General features: G+C 42.4%; 1 protein-coding gene across 1 annotated transcript in view; it reads left to right on the top strand.

Annotated features, from left to right (window-relative positions):
• Window positions 1-3,258: 3,258 nt before the first annotated feature.
• Window positions 3,259-15,223, top strand: part of LOC143955220 (uncharacterized) — an 86,190-nt gene continuing 74,225 nt past the window's right edge. The window contains exons 1-8 of the mRNA XM_077465303.1: window positions 3,259-3,621; window positions 5,904-6,047; window positions 6,134-6,257; window positions 6,362-6,450; window positions 6,543-6,675; window positions 6,793-6,890; window positions 6,996-7,134; window positions 7,843-8,621. Coding sequence (XP_077321429.1) covers window positions 3,544-3,621; window positions 5,904-6,047; window positions 6,134-6,257; window positions 6,362-6,450; window positions 6,543-6,675; window positions 6,793-6,890; window positions 6,996-7,134; window positions 7,843-8,621 — 1,584 coding nt within the window. The 5' untranslated portion in view covers window positions 3,259-3,543. The remainder of the gene's footprint in view (window positions 3,622-5,903; window positions 6,048-6,133; window positions 6,258-6,361; window positions 6,451-6,542; window positions 6,676-6,792; window positions 6,891-6,995; window positions 7,135-7,842; window positions 8,622-15,223) is intronic.

The raw sequence follows: 15,223 nt of genomic DNA on the forward strand, positions 1-15,223 counted from the left end.
AATGTTGACCTTGGAACCCAACACAGGGGTGGTGGGAACCCCTCATAAGGGTGTGCTTACCTGGGAACTCAGCACAGGGTTGGTGGAAACCCCTCATAATGGGCACAGCAGTCGTGCTGACCTGGGAACTCAGCACAGGGATGGTGGGAACCCCTTATAATGGAGTGTTGACCTGGGAACCCAACACAGGGGTGGTGGGAACCCCTCATAATGGGCACAGCAGTCGTGCTGACCTGGGAACTCAGCACAGGGATGGTGGGAACCCCTCATAATGGAGTGTTGACCTGGGAACCCAACACAGGGGTGGTGGGAACCCCTCAGAAGGGTGTGCTTACCTGGGAACTCAGCAAAGGGTTGGTGGAAACCCCTCATAATGGGCACAGCAGTTGTGCTGACCTGGGCAGTCAGCACTGGGATGGTGGTGACCCCTCATAATGGAGTGCTGACCTGGGAACCCAACAGAGGTGGTGGGAACCCCTCATAAGGGTGTGCTTACCTGGGAACTCAGCACAGGGATGGTGGAAACCCCTCTTAATGGACACGGCAGGTGTGAAGACCCAGGAACTCGGCACAGGGATCTCACCATTGGTCTAACGGAGATGGAAGAGACTCAGGTGATCGAATTCTGATGTCTACCAGGGACTGCATTACTTCTGTTGGATGATCTAAGGCCCCTTTCACACATGTGGACCGCTTGTTACATCAGTTCAGTCACGGTCATTTAAAGAATAAAATTAATGAAGTTTTTACATTATTGTTCATTTTTCATCTGTTTTTACGTCAGTTTTTTACATCTGCTACCAATACAAAAATGGACAGTTTGTCCATTCACATGCGTTTTTTTTTTTTTTTTTGTCCATTCTGTTTCTTTAACGGAACAAAAACAGGGCTTTGATACATTTCAAATAATGGATGCGGATGTAAATGGATGATCTGTCAACGGATGGATGAAAAACGGGTACGGTCCGTATGTGTGAAAGAGGCTCCAGGCTTATTTGTCATCACCTCCCCAACAAATATGATTGTAGAGGAACAGGACATAACGGGAGAAAAGGACCCTTCCCCAATGGTCCTACAGTCTGGGCGGTGGAGCTGTAGAAGGTCATTGCAGGGCTTGATGGAGGTTAAAGGGGAAATTTTAGCCATTGAAAAGGTGGAGGGTTTATGCTCTACACTTGAAGGCTATGCAAATCCCAAGAATAAACTTCTGCTATTTTGCTCCCTTTTGAACCTGCCAGAAAGCTTGTGGGCTGATAACTTCTTCTGCTGCACTCTTACTTTGTTCTCAGCTCTTACTCTGGACTACAGAAAACTTCCACCTTTTGTTATGGATAGAAGGAGGTGTTTCTGCATTCTTGTTCTAAGGTGACAACCCTGCTCCTCCAGAGATGCAATACAGTGAGTGTTGTCACCCTAGGACAGGAAGTGTGTTTCAGGATCACCAGGTTAAAAAAAAAAAATGGATTGAAAACTAATGCAGCCACCCTTAGAACTGCAATATAATAAAATTTTCATTCTTGGTTGTAGATAAGTTTTACCTATTCAAGAAATGTGTGTTTACCACCTCGGTGGACATTGGATATGCTTAGGCATTATAAAGGTCATTATAAACCATTTCCAATAACGTTTCACCTCTAGGACTGTGCAAGGGGTGACTTAAAGCAAAACTCCAACATTGCAGCTAATACCTATTTGAAATATCTATGGAAATATATTTACCTGCTGAGATATTTGTGATTCTGTTCAGCCAGTCTTGTGATTCAGGAAGTTGATACCACTATTCAGGATATGAAGTTCCCCTGTATTACCTTTCCAGCCTGCCCATTGGTTAATGAATGAGCAGTCACATACCACCCGGGTCCCGCCTCAGCCCCACCCAATCTGTTCGCAGCGTAAAGGGATCATCCACCCGTCACCAACTTGGGGAGGAATGAACAGAAACGGAAATAGAATGGTCTATGATTTAAAAACTCAGATGAACACTTGGATGGTTGTGTGCAGTTCGTATTTTTTAATTTTTATAACTAAATAAAAGGTTTGAATTGCTGTGTGTGTGTGTGTGTGTGGTTTTTTTTTGTTTTTTTTTTATTTATTTTTATTTTTTTATAACTTTATAGGGATAATCTGGTCACACACATTACAAACTGATTGCACCATATCGGTTTATTCCCCTTTAATCAGATTGTATATGTTAGTGTCAATATGTTGTACCATCAAGGGTCATCATTCTGGGAAAAGGGCTATTCAGTCCCCATCACTACAACATGGATTGCTCTCACCGGGGTCACGGTAATATTTGTAATTTTGGGATAAAGGGAGGGGACACCGAAGGGTTAATGTGCGGAGAACAGGAGGGTAGCAAAGGATTAATGTCCTTAGAGGGAGGGTAATAAAGGGGTAATCAGAGAAAAGGCAAGGGCAGTGAAGGGTTAATGTGTGGTGGGGTTAATGTGTAGGGCTAACAAACCCAGAAAGAGTTATTGTTAAGTGAATGGGGAAGTGAAAAGGGTTAAATATATTTAGAGGGGGAAGGAACAGTAAATGTCCAATATACAGAGAAAGGAAGACGGTGGATGAGAGGGGGCAGTAAAGGGTTAATGTACAGTAGATGTGAGGAGAGGGCAGGTATGGGGTTAATGTCTGGTGGATGGAAGGTCACTAAGGGGTTAATGTATGGTGGATGGGAGGGGGCAGTGTATGGTTAATGTACGGTGGATGGGAGGAAAGGGCAGTAAAGGGTAATGTACGGTGGATGGGAGGAAAGGGCAGTAAAGGGTAATGTACGGTGGATGGGAGGAAAGGGCAGTAAGAGGTTAATGTACAGTAACGTGAGGCGAGGGCAGTAAAGGGTTAATATGGTGGGGGGGGGGGGCAGTAAAGGTTTAATGTAAGGAGGATGGGAGGGGGGGGCATTAAAGAGTTGAGTCTGCTGAGAATGTTTGCTGTGTAATTCTGTACAGTGAATGTGGAGTGGATGGGAGGGGGCAGTAAAGGGTTAATGTACAATGGATGGAAGATGGGTACTAAGGGGTTAATGTAAGGCAGATGGGAGGAAAGGGCAGTAAAGGGTAATGTATGGGGACATACTAAAAGGAATGACAGAATAATGTATGGTGGATGGGAGGAAAGGGCGGTAAAGGGTAATGTATGGTGGGTGGGAGGAAAGGGCAGTAAGAGGTTAATGTACAGTAACGTGAGGCGAGGGCAGTAAAGGGTTAATATGGTGGGGGGGGGCAGTAAAGGTTTAATGTAAGGAGGATGGGAGGGGGGGGCATTAAAGAGTTGAGTCTGCTGAGAATGTTTGCTGTGTAATTCTGTACAGTGAATGTGGAGGAGCTGGAGTTGGGTTCATGTAGGATCTCCGATCTGCTCCCAGTCTGGGTTAATCTTTGGCAGATTCTCTCCAGATTGATTTCTATTGAATTGTGAACAATGCTTCCTAGGGTGGGCTACAACAAAATGGCTGTTGAGAACCAATCACTGGAGAGCCTTCCTCTTACCCATAATGCTGAGTGTTGGAGGAGGCACACAGAAGTGTGAGCTATGGAGAAGAATAGTAACCCCCTCACTGAGCAGATCCTGCAGCTCACCCTGGAGATCCTCTACCTGCTGACCGGAGAGGTGAGGACCATTTTACGGCTATTACTACACAACCAAATATTAATTTACAGTTTTTTTTCTGCCACTATATTATAAATAAACCACTTTTTTTTTCCTGCAGACAAAATAGAATTTGTTTACATTTAGATTTAAATATGAGCATTGCATTGTGTCTAGGTACCACTTGCCCACAATCTCCTCTCATCCCCTATGTATTAGAATATTTATCTCTAATTAGCTCATCAGCCTACGCCTGGGTGACAACCCACTTAGCTTATATTGTAAAGCCCCTCATACTTCGCTCACCTGGTGTCACAACAAGGACTTCTGTGGAGACCATGGCTATCTGTAGGCCAACTTGGTAAGCTTCATGTCTACGGGTGACTCTAAATTGGCCATAAATGTCCCAATAGAAACAAACTATACTGCCATCTGTTGGCGTTTCTCTCACCTTTAGCTTTCTAGGAAAAGCCTTTTCTTTCTGGAAGATTGAGACTTTTTATACACATAAACCTTGTCCTGGAAGAAGATTGAAATCTCTGGGCACATTGTGGATAATGAGGGTTTTTGCCACTGGAAGATGGAGCTCTCTTGACTCATTGGGGAAAACGAGGATCTCTTCCTGCTGAAAGATGGAAATTTTCAGAGAATTTAAAGAAACATTGATTCAGGAAATCCACAAGATACAATAATGATCAGGGTGTCCAATACAATATTTTCTGGTGGGTGTCACCACAAGGCCCACTAAACTAAGAAAAACAATTAGTAAGGTTGAATAAAGACACCAGTCCATCCAGTTCCACCTGAGTGAGTGTCCACAATTGCCCCTATTCCTGTACATTGTACACTCAGATCAGTCCCTACCCTCAAAGAGCCCACAATTGAAGGTTCCCATTCATATACTAGGGCCAATTTTGGACAGAAGCCAATTAACCTACCAGCATGTCTTTGGAGTGTGGGAGGAAACCAACGCAGGCACAGGGAGAACATGCAAATTATAGGCAGGTATTGTCGTGGTTGGAATTTGAACCAGCGACCCTTTTTACTGCTAGGCGAGAGTGCTACCCAGGAAGAGGTTCCTATTGTCCACAATGAGTACAAATGCATATTCCAGCAGAAGGAGGTCTTCATTATCCACAATGAGGCCAGAGATGTCCATCTCTCGGCAGGAAAAGGCACTTGTTATGTACAATGAGTCAAGAGAGCGCCATCTTCCAGTGGGAAAAGGCCCTCATTGGAGATCTCTAGACTCATTGTAGACAGAGGGCTAAATCCTGATGAAAAATGGAGATCTAGTTTCAACTTCTTGTAAACAATGAGGGCCTTTTCCTGACAGAAAATGTAGATCTCTGGACTCATTGTGGACAGTGGAGAAATCTTCCTGCTGGAAGATGGAGATCCCAACTCATTGTGAACAATGGGGACCTCTTTCTACTGAAAGATAGAGATTTCTGACTCATTACGGACAATGAGGGCCTTTTCTTGCTGGAAGATGGAGCTCTCTTGATTCCTTGTGGTCTTTTCCTGCAGAAATATTGAGATCTTTTGACTTATTGTTGACAACCAGGGCTTTTTCCCACTGGAAGATGGAAACCTATAAACTCATTTAGACAAAAAGTGCCTAATCCTGATCGAAGATGGAGATTTTTTGACTTCTTGTAGACATTGAGGGTCTTTTCCTGGCAGAAAATTAAGATCTCTGAACTTGTGGACAATGGGGACCTCTTCCTGCTGGAAGATGTAGATCTCGACACATTGTGGACAATGGGGAACTCTTCCAGCTGGAAGATAGAGATCTCAACTCAGTGTGGACAGTGGGGACCTCTTCTTACTGAAAGATTGAGATCTTGACTCATTGTGGATATTGGGGCTTTTTCCTGCTGGAAGATGGAGTTATCTTGACTCATTGGGAATAACAGTGACCTCTTCCTGCTGGAAGATGGAGATCTCTGGCCTCATTGGGGACAGTGGGGACCTCTTCCTGCTGGAAGATGGAGGTCTCGACCTATTGTGGACCATAAGGGCCTTTTACTGCTGGAAGATGGAAATCGCTTGACTTATAGACAATGAGAGTATTTTCCTTCTGGAAAATGGAGATCTCCTGACTCATTGTGGGCAAAGAGGGCCTTTTCCTGTGGAAAAATGTAGATATTTTGACTGATTGTGAACAATGATTATGCAGATTTCACCCATTTCCACATTTGGTCGGTAATGTTGTTTTAATTAGAAAGTCATGCCTAGTCAGTTTAAGTTTATTGAATAACTTCTGGTACTTCATGATTGTGATACCTCACCTCCTATAGGGTTATACGGTTGTGAAAATGATATCTGAGAATGGACAAAACCCCTGTATGGTTCCTTCGCCCTCTTCCCTGATATCTGATAGAAATAACGAAAAAAAGATTCTAGAAGTCACAAAGAAGATCATTGAGCTGCTGACAAGAGAGGTGAGCAGTGCTGGGGATTCTGGGACATTATCCAGTGTCAGACAAGGGATGTGTCTGGATGGTGACTGTATCATTGTGTGTGTCAGGTTCCTATAAGGTGTCAGGATGTCACTGTCTATTTCTCCATGGAGGAGTGGGAGTATTTAGAAGGACACAAGCATCTCTACAAGGATGTCATGAAGGAGAACCAACCCCCCATCACACCTCCAGGTGAGAGTAGACCATATTGTAAAGGAGAGAGCAGTATGGAGTTACAACCATCTAGTAATAATCAAAGAAACAACGTATTCAGTCAGTGTGTGTGTTTCCTACAGATGGATCCAGTAACAGAAACCCACCGGAGAGCTGTCCCCGTCCTCTGTGTTCTGTGCAAGAAGATCTTAGCATTTCTCACCATGGTCAGGTATTAGACTGACAATCATTAAAAGTTACATTATGATCTGCACAATAGCTGCATATACTGTTGGCTGCATTTAGCATTTTGTTGACATTCAGGGCAGAAGAAATTTTAATATTATAAAAGAGATAAAAGAAGAGGAGGATGGATTAATTAAGAATTTTTTAGAAGGACACAAGGCTCTCTACAAGGACGCCATGATGGAGAATCAGCCGACATTCACATCACCGGGTAAGAAGAGACTTTATTGTAAGGGAGAGAACAGTATGGAGGATCCTACTGGACCTCATCTCATAAATGCATAGAAACAATGTATTTAAGATCAGCAAATATGTGCATTTCCCACAGATGGATCTAGTAATGGGAACCCACCAGAGAGATGTCCCTGTCCCCTGTATTCTCAAGATTCCACACAGGAAGTTCACACCATCCCTTACCATGATCAGGTGGCTGAGACTGAGCATGTCAAACTCAAGCTCTAAACTGTATTAGATTCTAACCTTCCATTAAGATTTTGAATAATAATGCTCACAATTATTTTCTGATTTTAGGGGAAAGAAGTGATCGGTATAAAAATTGAAGTGAAAGAAGAAAATGAGACATATGTGAGCGCCGAGCAACCATCTTTGAAGGAAGCTGAAATGATGGTGACACTTACTAAGGAGGAATCTTGTCTAGATAATAGTATGGGTAAGTATAGGGATGCAGATTGACCAACAAAGAGAAAGTATCAGTAGACCTTCACACCATCCAGTAAAAGGACTCCCTCAGAAACCCTCAGCAACCTGCGGTGCTGATCTAAGTGCCCTTCAACACTGTAGCTCCAGTAATCCACAACTAGATAAGGGCATGGCCATCCCCACAGCTTATCCAGATAGCACCAAGCCCTATGGTATAGAGGACACTGCACACCACCAGCTCAGCATGTGGTACTATGTGAAAATGGCCTCAGCTCCCGCTATGCCAAACCACTGATGCGTTTTGCTCTGCCTAGGGCTTAATCGTAAAGCCCCATGGGTGGGGCAAAACATGACAGAGACAAGGGGAAGAGCCTAGGCTGAGGCCATTTTCACATAGTACCACACGCTGAGCTGGCGGTGTGCAGTGTCCTCATACCACAGGATCCTGTAAAAGGGGACTCAATTGTAAATGGTAGACCAGAAACTTAAGAATGATCTTGTATTTGTAAACAATTGGCTAGGCTAACTTGGAAAAGTCTTAATTTTGTTATTCGTTTTATGTTTCAAAGAGAAAAAAATCAATAGTTTAATCGATATAGAACACATCTCCTGTCTATGATAAGTTATAAAATTATTGTTCTTAAGAATGTCATCAATGTACCTACACCACCAGCAATGAACATGCTGCTATTATTAACCAAACAATCCTTTTCAATAGGTGCATACGATGCCTGGAATACCTTAGAGGGATGTCTTATTTCATCTCCAGACTACAATGAAGAAAATATCATGGTACAACGTTCTCAAGCACCAGACCAGAACCCAAAAAATCATAAAGCCGAGTTTCTGTTTCCATGCTCTGAGTGTGGAAAAGGTTTCAATAAAAAATATGAACTCCATGTCCATCAGAGGGACCATGCCGGTAAAAAAATCTATTCTTGCCCAGACTGCAAAAAATCATACATAAAAAACTGTGACCTGGTTGCACACCAGAGAATTCACACCGGGGAAAAGCCCTTCTCGTGTTCCGAGTGTGGAAAGTCTTTCACTCAGAAATCCCAACTTACTGCCCATCAGAGAGTTCACTCAGACCACAAGCCATTTTCGTGTTACGAGTGCAAGAGGGCCTTTATAAAAAAACAAGAACTTGTCCGACACGAGAGAACCCACACTGGAGAAAAGCCCTTTTCCTGTACTGAGTGCGGAAAATCCTTCAGCCTCAAGTCGCAACTCAAAACACACCATAGGGTCCACACCGGTGAAAAGCCTTTTCCCTGTTCCGAGTGCGGCAGATGCTTCTCCAGTAAAGCAAATCGTGATAAGCATTTAAGAGTTCACACCGGCGAAAAGCCTTTTTCCTGCCCAGAGTGCTGGAAATGTTTTGCCCAAAAAGCGACACTAATTTTCCACCAGAGAACACACAAACCCCGAAGCCGCAGTAAAACCTTGGTGTTTCATAGCTTGAATCGTCATGTAGAACAATTGTGTGATCAGAATTAGGCAGTTTGAAAGGTCGGCCTACTCAAATAGTTTAAACTCTAACTTTCTGCCCTTCCCTGTTTTCCCATTGAGGAGATTTCCCTCTCTCTCGTAGTTGCGTCATCCAGACAGAAATAGAGGGGAAATGTCCCATGGACAGGAGACTGTCCTTCATTCCTAAGACATCTCAAGCCATTCATAAAATAAAGTTCTCATTGGTGAATCATAGCATGGCCTTGTGTTTTTTATGTACAGTTATCACTAGTCACTATTGCTTGTTTTTCATCAACAACACTACAGAGGTGACTTATTGGAACTTGGCCTTTGGAGAAGGTTGTAGGTTTTTTAAGCAAAAGGAAGGTCAAGTATCTGCTGCACATACTGACAGAATATCTAGTGATAGTCCCATTCAATTCAAGGCGTTTTATAGCTTCTCCAAACCCGTGATTTAGAAGAGAAGAACTGGCTTGGACAAACTAGAAAATGTCTCCAACAAACAGATGGTCAAGTAGAGGTACGCACAATGGAAAAATTTGTTTGGTTTCGTCTCGTATTCTTTCGTTAAGTTAATTAACTTTGTTTCGTCATATTCGTTATGTTGGAATCATTCGCTTTCGGAATTTGTTTCGTATATTTGGATTAGTTTAGTATATTTGTTATTTTCGAATCAACTAGAATTTGGAAAGATGGCTATATTTGTCCTATTTTATTCTATTCTATTTTTATGTTCTATTCTATTCTCTTTATTTTATTGTATTCTTTTCTATTCTTTTATCATCTATCCTAATCCTTTATTTTATTCTTTTATTTTCCATTGTATTCTATCCTGTTCCTTTATTTTATATTCTATTCTGTTTATTTCTATTCTTATATTATATTCTTTTATATTTGTCTCTGTTTTATTTTATTCTATTCTGTTCTATTCCTTTATTTTATATTCTATCCTGCTGTGTTCTATTTCTTTCTAATCTATCCTATTCCTTTATTTTATAGTCTATTCTTTTTATTTCTATTCTTATCTAGTCTTTTATTTTCTATTCTATTCTGTTCTATTCTTATTCTGTCCGAGGTCAAATATCTGCTGAAAAATCTGACAGAATAGATAGTAGTTGTTGGTCACATTCAATAGGACTTGGACTGTAATGTTGAAGACGTTTTGTGGCTTCTCCAAACCTCTGATTCAGAAATTAAGAAGTGGCTTGGACAAACTAGGAAACGTCTTCAACATTACAGAACAAGTCTAGTTGAATATGGCTAACTACCACTAGATATATCATGACCTGGATAAATGAGCACTTCCATAGACATTCTGACAGAGCTAAAGAAGAACATTAGATCCCAGGTATCTAGCCCAGCCATTCTCAACCAGGGGTCCTTTAGGTTGCTAGGGGTTCATTGAGTTGTGGATGATGGACCTCCAAGTTGATGATACCACCATAGTTCCAGAGCCAACGTCACTGCATGACACCAATGATCTTTTCAGCTGTCTATAAGGATGGCATTCTGACCACCACTGTAAGGGAAAAAGGGGCATTTTTGCCACTGACCACCAATATATGTAATATTCTTACCGCTAGCCTCTAAGGTAAGGGGTATTTTTTCAACTGACCGACAATGAGTTGGTATTAGCAGGGGTTTCCCAGGACTGGAAAATAATTTTGAGGTTTCCTCTGGGGTAAAAGGTTGATCTATTCTGTTGGCCGGAGGCTGTCAGAGCATACTGGAGCTCCTCATGGGGAAGGAGAAACTGATGATAACAGTAGCCAGTCACGGAGAATGAATCACACAATGGTCTTGGTCATTTTCCAGTTTATTCAAAACTAAAGTGAAGGATTCGGCAGATATTTGGACTGTTAACCTGTATTGCAGTCTGTATACGGAGAGGAGGGTTGTGGAACACTCATGTAGCTGTAGAGGTGCTATTAGACTATATGCTACCATATGCACAGGGGAGTAACCATACTGTATTTCATAATGACCAATGATGAAATTGTTGGTGTTGCGGCAACCTCCTGATCCGAGCTTCTGTTTAGGCGATGGAATTTCCTGTGGTGAAAAATGCCATGTGAAGATACTGACTTGGAATGTTAAAGAGAGTATGTTACATGATACGAGGAGTCTTCAAAAAGTTTCCGCACTTTTTTATATCTAACTTTTTGAAGAACCCTTGTATTATAGATACTGTAGATCTTAAACAAGGACTTATAGCAGAATGGAACCAATAGGAAGAACAGTGCCGGAAAACATGGTCCTGTTGGCTGGATTCTATGCTCTCAGAGGAATTCCCCACGCTAACGTGAACTTAATTGCTTGAAGATCCTTCAGATGGCTCTACTAGGTTATGGCGATCCAAAGGGGCTATTCCCTTCCCCACACATTGTTCAGACCCCCCCCCCCCCCATCTCCCCCATCTTCTTCACTCTGCTAACATACTTCTTCTCACCTTCTCCCTGACTCTCTTATTAGGTCAGCTGTGGATCTGCTCTGGCCATAACTGTCCCCATACCTAGAGGTCCTTATCTCTATTCCCCCCTCCTGGGAACATATTATACAGAGGTGACAGCAGACTATGTACCTTGAGGCTGAGATTTATTCTGTCATATACACTCAACTTTATAGATGGACAGATACTACTGTGAGAAGAATCTACAGTTGTGCTCATAAGTTTACATAATTCATGATTTCTTGGCCATTTTTCAGAGAATGTGAATAACACAAAAACATTTCTTTCACTCATGGCTAGTGTTTGGCTGAAGCCATTTATTATCAATCAACTGTGTTTACTCTTTTTAAATCATAATGACAACAGAAACTACCCAAATGCCCCTGATTAAAAGTTTACATGCCCTGGTGATTTTGGCCTAATAACATGCACACAAATTGACACAAAGGGGTTTGAATGGCTACTAAAGGTAACCAACCTTACCTGTGATCTGTTTGCATGTAATTAGTGTGTGTGTATAAAAGGTCAATGAGTTTCTGGACCCCTGACAGACCCTTGCATCTCTCATCCAGTGCTGCACTGACGTTTCTGGATTATGAGTCATGGGAAAGCAAAAGAATTGTCAAAGAATCTGCGGGAAAAGGTAGTTGAACTGTATAAAACAGGAAAGAGATATAAAAAGATATCTAAGGAATTTAGAATGCTAATCAGCAGTGTTCAAACTCTAATGAAAAATACAATTCCAGCCTCCTCTCTGCCAAGCAGACCTATTTTATCACTCTCATTAGCAACTTATCATCCCGTCCCCATCAACTCTTCTCTACCTTCAACTCTATACTTCGTCCTCCACCGCCTCCACCCGCCAACTCACTCACTGCCCAGGAGATTGCCAATCACTTCAAACAGAAGATTGATACAATTCGCGCAGAGATCTCTACTGTTCTGATACCCTCCACGCTTTACACTTCATGGCCACAGGCACAATCATTACTTCCCTCTTTCACCCCACCACTATAGATGAAGTTGCTAAACTACTTGGTAATGTCCACCTTACCACCTGCCCTCTGGATCCTGTTCCCTCACAAATGCTACGTTCACCCTCTGGCTCTATACTACACTCTCTAACCCACATCTTCAATCTCTCCCTCTCTTCTGGCATCTTCCCCAACTCTCTAAAACATGCACTTGTCAGACCCATGCTTAAAAAGCCCTCACTGGACCCATCCAATCCTAACAACCTACGCCCCATCTCCTTGCTCCCCTTCTTATCCAAACTCCTTGAACGTCAGGTCTACAACCGACTGAGCGTCCACTTCGCTGATAATAGCCTTCTACATCCCCTTCAGTCTGGATTTCGTCCTCAACACTCCACAGAAACTGCTCTCTTAAAACTAACAAACGATCTACTAACGGCCAAAACCAATCGACATTATTTGGTACTCCTACTCCTGGACCTCTCTGCTGCCTTTGACATGGTTGACCACCCCCTCCTCCTCAAAAAACTCCACACCTTTGGTCTCTGTGACTGTACTCTTTGCTGGTTCTCTTCCTACTTATCCAACCGCACCTTTACCATTTCTTACAACTCTACTTCCTCCTCTCCTCTTCCTTTCTCTGTTGGGGTCCCCCAAGGTTCTGTTCTTGGACCGCTCCTATTTTCAATCTACACCTCCTCCCTGGGTCAGCTGATAGCCTCCCATGGCTTCCAATACCACCTCTACGTTAATGATACCCAAATCTATTTCTCTACCCCTCTGTCTCCTCGCGTATAACTAATTTACTATCAGATATATCAGTCTGGATGTCACACCACTTCCTCAAACTCAATCTATCCAAAACCGAATTTGTAATTTTTGCTCCCTCATATGCCCCTTCCCCTGATCTCACTATCAAAATTGATGGCACAACCATAAGCCCATCCCCACACGCCAAGGTTCTAGGTGTAGTCCTGGACTCTGACCTCTCCTTCAAGCAACACATCCAATCACTGTGCAAATCCTGCCGCCTCAACCTCCGCAACATCTCCAAAATACGCCCCTTTCTAACCAATGACACAACAAAGCTCTTAATTCACTCGCTGGTCATCTCTCACTTCGACTACTGCAACTCCCTTCTCATTGGCTTACCTCTACATAGTCTATCACCTCTTCAATCCATCATGAATGCCGCTGCCAGACTCATCCACCTTACCAATCGCTCTGCCTGCTACTCCTCTCTGCCAATCCCTCCACTGGCTTTCTCTCAGCCAAAGAATTAAATTCAAAATACTAACAACTACGTACAAAGCCATCCACAACTCTGCCCCCAGCTACATCACTAGCTTAGTCTCTAAATATCAACCCACTCGTTCTCTTCGTTCCGCTCAAGACCTCCTGCTCTCTAGCTCCATCATCACCTCCTCCCATGCTCGCCTCCAGGACTTTTCCAAAGCCTCTCCAATCCTATGGAATGCCCTACCCCAATCTGTCCGCCTATCTCCTTATTTATTAGCTTTTAGGCGATCCCTGAAAACCCTTCTCTTCAGAGAAGCCTATCCTACCCACACCTAACAACTGTATTTTCATTCTCTCCATCAGCTCATCCCCCACAGTTATTACCTTTTTTGTTTCAACTTGACCCTCCCTTCTAGATTGTAAGCTCTAACGAGCAGGGCCCTCTAGTCCCTCCTATATTGATTTGTATTGTAAGTGTACTGTCTGCCCTCATGTTGTAAAGCGATGCGCAAACTGTTGGCACTATATAAATCCTGTATAATAATAATAATAATAATAATCAAGAAGTGGAAAATTAAATTAGTGGTTCTGTTGAAACCAAATCACGGCCAGGTAAACCAACTAAAATTTCAGCCACAACTGCCAGGGAAATTCTTCGGGATGCAAAGAAAAACCCACAAATAACTTCAGGTGTAATACAGGACTCTCTGAAAACATGTGGTGTGGCTGTTTCAAGATGCACAATAAGGAGGAACTTGAAGAAAGATGGAGTGCATGGTCAAGTCACCAGAAGAAAGCCATTACTATGCAAAAGCCACAAAGTATCCCGCTTACAATACGCCAAACAGCACAGAGACAAGCCTCAAACCTTCTGACACAAATTAATTTTGAGTAATGAGACCAATGTGAGACCATGTGTCTTTTTGGCAACAACCATAAACGCTACATTTGGAGAGGAGTCAACAAGAGCTATGATGAAAGGTCCACCATTCCTACTGAGAAACACGGAGGTGGATCGCTGATGTTTTGGGGATGCGTGAGCTACAAAGGCACAGGAAATTTGGTCAAAAATCAAAACTGGAGGAACGTTTGCATTCAACAGCCAAGAAGCTGTGCAAGGGACGAACTTGGACATTCCAACATGACAATGATCCAAAACACAAGGCCAAGTTGATCTGTCATTGGCTACAGCAGTGAAGTGAAGGTTCTGGAGTGGCCATCTCAGTCTCTTGACCTCAATATCATTGATCCACTCTGGGGAGATCTCAAATGTGCAGTTCATGCAAGATAGCCCAAGAATTTACAGGAACTGGAGGCTTTTGCCAAGAGGAATGGGCAGCTTTACCATCTGAGAAGATAAAGAGCCTCATCCACAAATACTACAAAACACTTCAACCTGTCATTGATTTTAAAGGGGGCAATACACGGTATTAAGAACTGGGGTATGTAAACTTTTGATCAGGGTCATTTGGGTAGTTTCTGTTTCCATTATGATTTAAAAAGAGTAAACACAGTTGATTGATAATAAATGACTTCAGCCAAACACTAACCACGAGTGCTAGAAAAGTTTTTGTGTTATTCATACTCATACTTATTCATAAATGGCCAAGAAATCATATGCAAACTTATGAGCACAATTGTATATGAGAACACATCCTTAGTCCCGAGGAAGCAAAATAGCCATGAAATGCGTAGACTACTCGTGACTAATATCGTGATGGGATGGTTTTGAGTTTTCTCATATATACAACTCTATGATCCTACTTTTTTTGGGGGAGTTTAATATGAATTGTAATAAAAATGCTTTGATTTTATGTATATGAATTCTATGTTTATTTCATGACTTCATGAGGTGCATGTTTGAAATTCCCTTATTTCTATCGCCTGCACAATTGAGATTTATTATCTAACTATAAACTATTGTTTTGCCATCTCTTTGCTCCAGGGGAAAAGTAGCAGATAAA

This window comes from Lithobates pipiens, unplaced genomic scaffold, assembly GCF_037356315.1.
Source record: "Lithobates pipiens isolate NorthernLeopardFrog02 unplaced genomic scaffold, aLitPip1_a1.2 Scaffold_35, whole genome shotgun sequence".
In the NCBI taxonomy this organism is placed as follows: domain Eukaryota; kingdom Metazoa; phylum Chordata; class Amphibia; order Anura; family Ranidae; genus Lithobates; species Lithobates pipiens.